The 11686-nt window shown below is 38.6% G+C and overlaps 1 protein-coding gene across 1 annotated transcript; it reads right to left on the minus strand.

Moving 5' to 3' along the window:
* Positions 1-4014: 4014 nt before the first annotated feature.
* LOC148323024 (actin-related protein 2/3 complex subunit 1A-A) lies at positions 4015-11523 on the minus strand. The gene is made up of 10 exons (XM_088317930.1): positions 11411-11523; positions 10768-10897; positions 10095-10199; positions 8782-9004; positions 8134-8241; positions 6417-6623; positions 6124-6199; positions 5041-5231; positions 4712-4799; positions 4015-4149 (listed from the first exon to the last, which is right to left on the minus strand). Exons 2-10 carry the CDS (start codon positions 10829-10831, stop codon positions 4144-4146), a joined length of 1068 nt encoding a protein of 355 aa, XP_088174056.1. The 5' UTR covers positions 10832-10897; positions 11411-11523; the 3' UTR covers positions 4015-4143.
* Positions 11524-11686: the final 163 nt, after the last annotated feature.

The raw sequence follows: 11686 nt of genomic DNA on the forward strand, positions 1-11686 counted from the left end.
CGCGTGCCTCTTCGGATTGGTTTGTACTGGAACATGTTGTCACTTGCTTAGATTATGATTGGCCTGACATGAAGTACTGTGATTTCATTGGTTAGCTAGTGTAAGAGGGCTTTATTTTTAGGCAACCCGTTCACGAGATGCGGCTATACAAAACAGACAAAATAAACGCGAATACAATTCGTACATACAGCGTCAAACAAAAGACTGGACACACGCTCTCATTCGTCACAGTGTAGAGTGTGGGCGGGCCTCAGGTTAACTGTTGTGACGTCATCAAAGATGAGAGCGCAGAAAACGTTGCTGCTTGACGGAGTGCATTAAGTCGTGAAACCCACTATTTGTGGTGAAACGTAAAGAACTAACTACCTTAGGCGGAGAGGTTCATCGGCATTCAATGAATTCGCGTTATTGAGTACCCCAATAACACTACAGTATTGGTGCGATCGCGTTATCTCTTTAAGAAAAAAAAAACATGTGACAAATAAATGTATCGCGCCAATCGTTTGTTGTGTGGTTGTATCACTCCAACCAAGACAATTCATTTTTCATTAACTAGTGATTATTTTTTACTAATTAATCACAAAATATTCTATGATTAATTGTTATTAATCACATTTTTCAACTACTATTTTTTGCGAAGCTTATACCATATTTATTTGAATAATATATTGGAATTGATGCAAAATCAGCAAATATGAAGTCTATGTAATTAATTCAAAGACTGTTCTAATAGCTTTCTTGGATTCTTGAATACGATCTGGAGACAACTTGACAGACATTTTTTTTCGAAACATTTCTCAAAACTGCCCACAAGCGCCACGCTCCAGCAGTGTTGGTTTGCAAGGCCCAGTGGTAACTTAAACACTGTGTTTTGTTCTGAGGTGTGCTAAAGACAGCTAATATGCCACAATGCAAAGTATGCAAATTATTTTTAAGTAAATCAATGAGTAAAAATATTTAAGTGAGTTTTTTGGATTAAGCACCTGAGTTAACGCTTTAATTTTGACAGCCCTAATATATATATATATATATATATATATATATATATATATATATATATATATATATATATCAGGAAACTGAAATTAGTTCTCATTTTCTATTTTTATCCATACATTTTGGAGAAATTAGGAAATAAGTGATGACTTGAAAAACGCCTACTTTTAATGAGCAATTAGGACACGCCCCACTCTGCTCTCTCCATGTTTCGGCAAGTCATTAAAGCAGGGGTCCTCATTCCTGTTCCTCAAGGGCGTTCTGTGTTTTCCATCGCTCCTTGATGCAAGACTCCTGATTCAAATTATGAGATAATCAGCAATGTCTGCAGAAGCTCCATAACAATCCTGAAATTCCTGATCATTTGAATCATGTAAAACAGGCAGGACACCGGCCCTTGAGGAACACGTTTGAAGACCTGCATTAAAAGAACCAATTACAAACTCTCCATTGGAAATCATTGTACTTTCATTGCTTATAACGTCCAAAAACAGTGATCAATTGGCACCAAAATTTAGATGGACATCCCTACCTATGACCACTTCAACATATCAAAAGGATTAACCTCTCTGTGACTGATTCATACGAGCAAGAGGGTCTGTGGAAGTGAGAGTTACATTTTGGTACTGATGTCATTTTTACACGCAAACATATTATATAAGTGCCAATGTTAACGTCAATGAAGCATCCCTTTAAATTGTTCTGTACCTGTCATGGTTCTGTTTATGTTTTCAGTTCTCAGCTGGAGTGGTGGGCGTGGCCTTCAGCGGTGCACCTGTTGCACATCGCAAACACAGGCCTATTTAAGGACTGCCAAGACAGCACGTTGGCAAATTATTTCCCTTGCTCATGACTCTGTTTGTATTTCCGTGTTCTTGTTCTACTACTTTTGTCTCGTTCTTGTTAGTCCTTTTCATTTTTTGAATAGTTAGCGTTTTGGTTTGTATTATGCGCCTTTTGGCTTTCCTTGTCAAGTCAAGTCAAGTCAAGTCAAGTCAATTTTATTTGTATAGCCCTTAATCCCTTGTGACAAGCAATTTTCTTTTTTGTTTTCCTTGCCTTTTGCAAGCGTTTTTTTTTTTTTCATTTGTGTCCTGGCTCATTGTGACCAGCACCATTTCTTGAACTTTGCCGGTCTCGCAATTTTTATTAATTTTTTTGTCAAATAAACATTTGTCCATTCTCGTCTGAGTCCACTTTTTGCACGGTAACTGGCTTTTTGCTTTACTTCCATGAATGAGACTTTCTTAAAAAAATACTGGAAAAAAAAATTCCAGTGCTTACAGACAAAACTAAGATGAAAGTTGTAAACTATATTTCAGTTTGACTCATTGGGTGTTATTCTATGGGTTTTTATTAGAGGGACAGTGTCTAAATGTTTAGAGTTTTCAAAGTTAATGAAAACAACTATTTCAATGTGCAAAAAAAATTCTATCACAGCAACATACATAATTATTTTTTTAAATATAATCGTAGGTCTTGTAATCGCAATATTTCATGGGTGGCGTTTCATCATACAGAATGCTGGTGTGTCTCGCCACCATCTTTTTGCTATGGAACCCAAAGGAGGCCATCCCCCGATCACAAAATTGCTGGATCAATGCTACAAAGTATGTAATAGATCCAATCCCTTTGCTTACACCCTTGCTAAATATGTGGTGATAGGCTTGTAAGGTGTGGTCTTTCTGAGGCACCGTAGTGCGCATGCAGCAAAATGCATGCGCTTTCAACTGAGGTCGTTGCATTCTATTAGTTCAGCGCTAGATGGCACTAAATTGTACACACTGCATTCCTACATACACACAGAGACTATATATTTCTGAGAGAGAAAAAAAGTTAATGCTCATAACTTAAGTATACTTGACTTCTCCCGGGAGCTCGTTTACCTGCCGGTTGAGTAGAAGCACCTGTGACTAAAGCAAAACTGGCATGGTTTCATATGGTTAGTCTCCAAAGGTGGGAGATGAGGGCCCATTATGAAATGCAAACATTCCAGACAGGTGTCAACAGAAATTCAATACTTATGTGAACAAATCACACTTCAAAGATGGACACATCATGTGACCCCTGATAAATGTGTCATCGACCCAAGACACGCAAGCCAGACAATCAACGTTTTTTCTCTGGCAATCCCAAATGGACAAGAAGAAGGACAACTGTTTTAGTGTGGACCAAGTCAGCGAAATAATGAAACTTAACATGTATGCAAATTAAGCATAACCCTATGTAATATTGTGAATGTGTTTTATATCTGTGTGCGCACAACTTTGGCTTGCATTATCTAGTTTAGTTAATTGGCATACAATAAGAGTCACAATTGTAAATTACGTGTTTTTCTTTCAGAATCAATCATGGTTGGGTTGATTGAATACTGTTAAGAATTTCTTATGCTTGAAGTACAATCTTAAAATACATTATCAAAGCTGGGACTCCAAGTTAACTTCAACCCTTGCTAAACTCTCTATGGTCAAAGATAGCAAAGTGTTTTAATACTCCACCAAATGCAGAGGTGGACTATATATTATACGCACAGTGGCAGGCTTATATTTGAAATTGAAAGGCCTGTCTAGAAAATGAGAAATGTATCTCAAGGAGCTATCCTTGAAAAAAACTTCCACTTAAAGCAGACAATTATTGTTAAATGAATGTAATATAATGAATTGGTGAACTGAATTCATGTAATATAATCTGATCTTATAAAAGTGAAGAAAATGTTCAATTTATTCACAAATCCCCTCCCCCCAAAAAACAAAACACAAATCTATTTAATAAAAAAGTAGGTGGCATAGGCACACTTTGCTTGAGGCAGGCTGTATATGGCCTCCGTGCCTTGAGTTTCACACCTGTGCTTTTAACCGCAAACAATAAAATGTAAGACCTTTTAGACTAGGCAGCGTGGTGAAGATATGCCATTTTTGCATGAGCCTCATTTGAGTGTCCTTTAAAGAAGTATTCTGGAATGAACTGTTGCAGGGGGTTTCGGTTAAATCCTAAGGGAAAAAGTAATAGGATATCGACTTAATTCAAAGTCATTTTATTGAAAAATGATGGTGCACGTGGCGCTGGCAGTATTTTCCAAAAACCAAAATCAGTTACAGTATATAACTTTGATTGTGGTTATTTGCCGATACAGCACCCTGCTTTGCTTCAGTGCTGCAAAAGAAAAAAATATATGTTAGAATCAATCTCATTTGCTAATTGTGTAATGGCAGTAGTTAAATAATGAATGGACGTTGCTGATAGTAGCTGCGGGGATTCGAAAAATACACAAAATGTGTATTCCTGAAAATAAATGTAAGCCTCAGAACAGAAAGAAAAGTTGGGCAGAAATGGGGAATTTTGTCACTGTTCAAATGATCCATTTTCCTAAAAGTAACAATACAGTACCGTAAAAACAAAAATTCCAGACACTCTCAGAACCTAGTTAATATATTACAATGCTCAAGCACATTCTTGGAAAGCATTGGAAATGTTTCACTGGTCTCGGCAAAGCCATGTAACTACACACTACAACAGTGTGTATTTATTCCGTCTTGACGTCACTTGTTTCATTTGACCTGGTTTTCTATTGGTCTAATTTTTTACCCTTTTCCATTGTGGCGTTTAGTGAATATTGTTACATAATCAACAGAAAACTATCCAACAGGTGTTTTGTGTTCTGTCTGAATACAATACAAACATTTTATTTTTCACACACACTCCACATATGCTCTACCTTAAAATCCCACAGAACCATGGCTCCATCCAGTCCAACACTGCTGTACTTCTCCACATTTGCTGTTCCCTTAACAACACACAACTGCCTACAGGACACAACAGATGTGCACCAAAACATGTTAATGGAAATTCACTGTGTCGAGGGCATACATAGTACATGTAATAACATACATAGTACATGTAATAACAATACTATAGCCGGTAATGAACATTTCATAATATCATAGAAATATACGGATGAACATAAGCATATTGATAGACTATTTTCAGAAAAAAAAATTTTTTTAATTCAATGTTAGTGAAGTGGTAAACAGCAGTTCCTCTTACGTGATGCTGTTCTGGTGAAGGGTGCCCAACTCGTTGCTGTCGTCGTCGGTAGCCCGCTTATCCAGGTTACGGAAGTGCTGCATGGCTGAAATGCCACTTTTGGAAGATTGCTTAGGAATGTCTAGCTTCTTCACAAATCCCAGAGAGCCTGGTCCCTTATAGGTGAACTGGTAGGGACAACAGTCATGCCCCTGAGAAACAAAAATAAAAATAAAACATTGCAGCAAAATTATGTTAAATCAATAGCTATTGAGTTTACAGCATACTTTATCAGAAAATGAGCTCCCGTATAGATGCCAAAAACATTTTAAGTTGTGGAGGCAGCAACTCAAACACTGAATTAGTGTGGTGATCTGTGCATGCAGTGTCATGATCTATCGTTGTTGTTTTTGGTTTAGTATGTAGTTTCATGTGTTTCCTTGTGTTTAGTGTGTCTCGTCATGTTCATTGTGTCCCCTTATGTTTGTTTTCCCAAGCCCTCGTGTTAACCCTTTGTGTCTTGTCCAGGTGCTCCTCATCGTCTCGTTAATTTGTTTGTATTTAGTTCCCTGTTTGCGTTCAGTTCATTGTGCCTGTCAGTGTTCACGTCTGTTGTCTTCCTGCTTGTCTTGCCCAGTCAAGTTAAGTCAAGCCTTTGTTTCCTTGTTTGGCTTTTGTTTCATCAATTAATTTAAGTTACTCCTGCCTCACTTCGCTGCATTTTGGGTCCTCCTCAACCGCCATGAAAACTTTACACGCAGTGGACAAATGCCCAAAACAAATTACCCTGGGAGAATTAGCATTTATTGAGACCAACTCCCTGCTGAATACCATGGCACTGAGATTTATAGACTGAAATTAACTGAATGACGATAGAATAAAATGCTCAATAAAACAGAAATGGACTGCTACATTGATTGGTCCTATTCCTAGATCTTTTTGTAAAACAAAAACATTTGGTCAAAGGCTACATACAAATGTACATGTGGCTACTAGGGTATATGATTGTATTGTAATCAAGTTGATTTGTCTACTTGGTTATGTCCTTGTTAAAAACCAATAACAAGAAGTTGACAAATGTTCATAAGTCAAGTCAATAATTACCGCGGCAATAATCTCACTGGGGCTGACAAAGAGGACGCTCAGCAGTGGAAGACTGTCAATGGTCAGCTGGGTTGCTCTGGACAAACAAAATGATCAACAAATAACGGTATGTCAACGGACAAATATGTTTCAACACGTTTTCATATCAAACATCAAAATCCTTTTTGAATCCATTTCTAGTTTTTTTTTAACTTTGGTAGATATTATTTCAAGGACATTACTGCCATCAGCTGTCTGTCAATGGAATAGCATCACACAAAGTTCACATTGGCCTAGAAGTTGTGTGTACTTACTCCTTTCCACGGGTAGCATCAGCCACAGTGATGCTGCTGTTGTGGGCCACCCAGGCCAGCCGGTCTCCACTGGGGGAGAAGGAGACACTGTGTACCCAGCCTCCACAGTCCTTACTCTCAAACATCACCTCCCCAAAAGGCATTTTGGCCCCCCAAGCAGTTGGTCCAGGCTTGTCCTCAATGTCCTTTATGTAGGCTGAGAAAATCCTGAAAATTCCAAGCACGTTTTGAGTTAAATTACATTTTAATTTGGTAAACTAGAAATGTTGAATGCTGTTTTATTTATATGTAAATATACATTTAAGTTAAGTTCATATAGAATGGTGCAAGTGCTTTAATGTGTCAGGGTATGCATTATTTTGGTCTTATCACTATGTTCTAGGTATTTACATTTTAAGATATTTACACTCAAAATACTACACACTAGGGCTGAACGATGCATCGTTTTGGGACTAAAATCGAGATTTCAGGCAACGTGATTTCGAGATCGTCAAAGCTGCGGTTTATGCCCCAAGTTTACAAAGCAGTACACGCAGTACTGATTTAAAAAAAAAAAAAGTCCGAAAGTAATTTATTTCGCCACTGCTTGAGTACTCGGCGCTAAGCTATGTTGCGGCCCTGCAGTAAGGACTTTATTTGTATGTATGTAAGTCCATGCACAGCAGCATCAATGAGCTGCATGTTGACAAATAAACAACCGCACTAATAAGGAGCGTTTTAAACGAGGAGGCGCCAAGCATGCTAATCGCTAAAGTGAAATACAGCGTCGGGAAGGACCCAAAAAAAGTGCTTAGTTGTACAGTCGACTTTTCACAGATGTCTGGCTAGAACCGCGTAAGGACAGAGAGCCAACAGCTATGAACAGAAATGTTGTCTTTCAATCAATATGTATCTAGACATAAAATAAGATGACTTTAGCATTAGCAATTTATCACAGCTCTCAGAACGGAACATGTAAACGGCTGACGTCATCATGACGAAGAGAGAAGTTAACCATATATTAAATATTTATCTCAATAACATTTTGCACCACAGAGTACTGAGTTTTGAGATCTACACAATAACTGCTCTGATATTTTAATCAATTTTGCTTTGCTAAGGCACAATACGTCAACATCTTTTGACATATAATCTGACATTTATGTACAAAGAAAATGTACTTTAGTACGAAATGTAAAACATTTTGGGTTTTATAAAATGCATTTTCATTTACACAGTTACACATAGATACACAATTACACTTGACAGAAAGTAATTTTTAAAAACTTGAGAAAGAACTGCCCCCCTCACAAAAGTGCTTAAGTATGCTTTCATTATTACAGTAATAGCCTTTATTGTTTTTAATGGTATAATGGCATTTCCTGTCATCTTTGTAAATTTCACTCTACATTGTGAAGAAAAATGCAAATTAACTCAAAATCGCAGTAACTGTCAGAAAAATCGCAATGCAATTCTTTCCTAAAATCGTTCAGCCTACTGCACACCAATAATCCACACTCTCAATACTACTGAGGAGCATATCTGGTTGATGTTTTGTCACCAACCCTACAATATTCACACCTCAACACAAGAAGTTATTATGTTATGATTTAATCTGTAGTTTATTATTTAATTTCAGCATGCAGTCAATTACCCATATTTGAAACCTTGGACTTGGTTTTGCTGATCCAATAAAAGCAATTCCCTCCTGCACAGTTCAAGATGGGATTAGAAATACCTGCAGTTGAGGTCCGCAGACCCAGCTGCCAGAAGAATGTTATTGGGATGCCAGTCCAGGCTTAGAATGGTGGAGCGAATGGGCTTTTTGATGTGCTTACTCAGCCACCTGGTGGGGAGAAATGCAAAAAAGGTGAAATGTGCTGCGCTATCCATGCAGAAATTTAGAGCAACTATCAAAATAGTATTTAAGAGCTTGTGCATAATGTCTGTGTTTGACTTGTGTTTAAGATTGAGGTGTGGCTCCTGTGTTGCAATTAATCACACCATCAGGTAATATCTTGTGGATCAAGAATCGGCATACAAATGTGCACTGTATTACAGCTACGTGGCAATTGTGCATTTGTTAACAGACTTCTGTCTCAATGTCATGTAATACAGTGGTAAATCTGTCCAATTTAGTTTGGTGGCTCTTTGGTTTCTTCAGTAATTGTCTGGCTTGGTGGAGCCTTCTATTGGACACAAGCAGTACATGTAGCATCGAATTAGTGCGAAACTAGAATGGCACTGTTTTGAAAACAGAAAGTAGCGCTTGTTCATTTTTGTTCGTGATTTTCCGCCAAGAGACAACTCATCAAAGGTCATTTGATCAAATTATAGTATGTATACTGCAGCAAAGTAGGCCCAAGTGTTTACATTTTGTTATTACCAATCATTTTCCTTCTCAAAATAGCAGACAGAGATGAGTCGAGCTCCGCTGCCCAAGGCAAACTTATTCTCCAGAGGTGACCACTTTACACAAGTGGCCGCGCGGTTGATTCGTACGAGGACCAGAGTAGGCTTCCACGACCCATCCTTTAGAGACCACACGTAGGCGTTGCGGTCAGAGGCACAGGTGACGATGCGATTAGAGTCAGGGGCCCAGTCAATGCCTGTGAACATGATGAGGAGGTTCCATTGAAGAACAATTAGTGATCTTTCTTTGCGGTGAAAACGCTAAATTCACTTTCAGCTTATTTAATAGTTTAAATTTTACATTTGTTATGTTGCTTAGGTTTTGGTTTGTCCTGTAGTTGTTGTCTTTACTGTTAATGCTTAATTCATTCTAATTGACAAAATGGGTAGATATTGAAGACCCCCCCCCAAACTATTTGCTACTAAACATCCCACGAAAAGATGCCTTATAAGATTTTCTTAAAATATAGCTGTGTAGTTCTTTCTTTGTCTCAATTTCCCACGCATTAAACTACACAGTAGCATGTTTGTGTATTGAGGGTAAAAGTGCAATACGTGTATGAAGACAATTTAGTACATTAAGATACACAAGGTGCAATCTGAAATTTGTGAAATGTTCATGCATGGGAAAGGCACACTTTTTCCTACACTTCTGAAATCCCATCTCCAAAACTAATCTGTATTACTCTGGATTGATGCACTTTATATTTTATGGTACAATTATGCATTATTGCTCTAAGTCAGTGCTTCTCAAACAGTGGGGTGGTCGCCCCTGGGCGTGGGGGGGAGGTGCGATGGTCAGGGGGGCGTGTGTGACCCTGGGGAACATGTTTTATTTTTCTACAATAAAGTGTAATTGCACAAACACTCCAGTAGTTGGCAGTGGCGCTCTCATTGCCCATGGTGCGCAGTGAGTATTAACTCTACGCTGCAGGTTTGTTTTGCTACAAAAATGCTATTATTTATAGTTGCGGCGCAGAGTGGGTGGTGGGGTGGGGACGCAAATTTTTTCTTCATGCTGGGGGGGGGGCGTAACAAAATAATTGAGAAGCACTGCTCTAAGTGAATTAACTTTGCAGATGCGCGGCAGGAATCCTGAGTAGGTTGTGCTAATGTACGTCAGGCACATGTCATACCTTTTTCACCGAATGGCACGCAATGCACTTGGGAGTTGTAATAGAAGTAAATAAAATACAAGAACAAGACATCCTAAAACATTTGATGTTGACGCCACCCTTCACTCAGGCACGCTGAAGTGATAGAAGCTGTTGCAAGAAGCTGTTGTACCTGTGATACGCCCACTGTGCTCCTTCAGCTCGTGGATCTTGATCCAGTCTCGGCCTTTCTTTTCATAAATGTTCACCACATTATTGTTGGGGCTGACTGCAATCTCTGAATGGAAACAAATATTCACAATCACATCTATCCCTCACCAATAGTTGGAAAAAAAAATGATTAACACACCTTTCATACACCGTTATTTTCGCATCAAACAGATAATAAAAGTGTTGTGTTGGGAGCCGTGTCATCAATTAACTTGTGTATTGGTTTGCTGTTATCCTTTTATTTTGAAGGCCGGAAATAGGAGTAAGGGAGAAGGGGCAAAGGTTGGAGCCACATATTTGCACGATGCAAAAAACTAGTGTGTCTTTTGTCACTGTGAAGCATGATGAACAGTGTGTAAAAAAAAGACACAACAATGCACTCAGCAGTTCTCAACCATATCTACAGTTGTGATCCCATCAGTGAACCTCTTTAGTCCATTTGCTGCTTGGGTAATCAGATTCCTTGTGGTTCCACAGGCACCATTAAAGCAATTACGGGATAGAGAAAATGTATCTGCATGCTGCAGTGTACACAGTTTGTGGGCCCACCCTGTTTTGGAAGTTTTAGATAAATACACTTTCACAATTGTGCACACACTCTACCTAAGGTACACGTATTTCACAGTTTCACTTACGTGTCCTGTCTTTATTCCAGGTGTGGCAAGAAAGTGGCTCCAGACCAAAACTGTAGCGTGACATGTCTGAACAAAAATGGGAGAAGCTCTTGGAATGTGGCTGCCAGCCCGGATGGTCTCCTGAGACTGACTGCATTAAGGGAGAAGCACCGGGAGATACTTTGTCGTGAAAGAGACAAAACTGCAACAACATCCACCAAATGTTTTATCAATATCTTTTAGCACTCTTAGTCAGTACCATATTTTAATATCACTTATTCTGGTGTACATAAGGACATTCAGTCCTTAATGGGCAGACTTGTCTGTCTTCTCTTGTGAATAACCATTTGAGAAAATAATACACACCTTTTGAGGAGTGGTGCATACTGCGCAAACAGGATTTTACTTTGCCTTTACTATATTTAAACCCTCAGGCAAACAAAAAAAAAGAGAAAACGGACTATTTATACATATCTTGGTTGTCAAAGTAATACTATAAAGCAGGAATATTCATTTTCAGCCTTTCTCAAGCAAGAAGAGGCAGTAATAATAACCGTCACAACCTCCAGGTTGTTACAAAGTGCATTTTTTCAACTTCATGGATCAAATAGCAGAAATTGAATTTGCTGAGTCGACATGGCAAAACAATGCAACACACACTTACCTTTTGTAAAATTCAGATGAGTAATGGAGTAGTTAGTAGCTGTATATTCGTGGACTCTGGGCAGTCGACACGAATGGAGCTGTGCAGCCGTACCACAAGGAAGTCAGTGTGTGATTACTCAAAGGAGTGCAATAATAGTGGGTGTGTCTGAGTGTCAGGGTTGAATTCACATCTCATATGGACGGAGCACCTTATTACATACAGTACACTCTTACTAGTGATGTAGCTATCATTTCAGATGTATGGAAGACATAGTATGGGGATGTAATTAGTGAA

Source organism: Idiotropiscis lumnitzeri, chromosome 15, assembly GCF_059441095.1.
Source record: "Idiotropiscis lumnitzeri isolate Australia: NSW breed Sydney's pygmy pipehorse chromosome 15, RoL_Ilum_1.0, whole genome shotgun sequence".
Classification (NCBI taxonomy): domain Eukaryota; kingdom Metazoa; phylum Chordata; class Actinopteri; order Syngnathiformes; family Syngnathidae; genus Idiotropiscis; species Idiotropiscis lumnitzeri.

What these genes read in the sequence shown, in the direction of transcription:
- LOC148323024 (XM_088317930.1), bottom strand. Translation starts at nt 10,831, where the DNA reads ATGTCACGCTACAGTTTTGGTCTGGAGCCACTTTCTTGCCACACCTGG. An exon ending in TTTGAGAAGGAAAATGATTG is followed by an intron (nt 8,242 to 8,781) that starts GTAATAACAAAA and finishes TCTCCCCACCAG; the next exon opens with GTGGCTGAGTAAGCACATCA. An exon ending in GATGCTACCCGTGGAAAGGA is followed by an intron (nt 6,200 to 6,416) that starts GTAAGTACACAC and finishes TTGTTTGTCCAG; the next exon opens with AGCAACCCAGCTGACCATTG.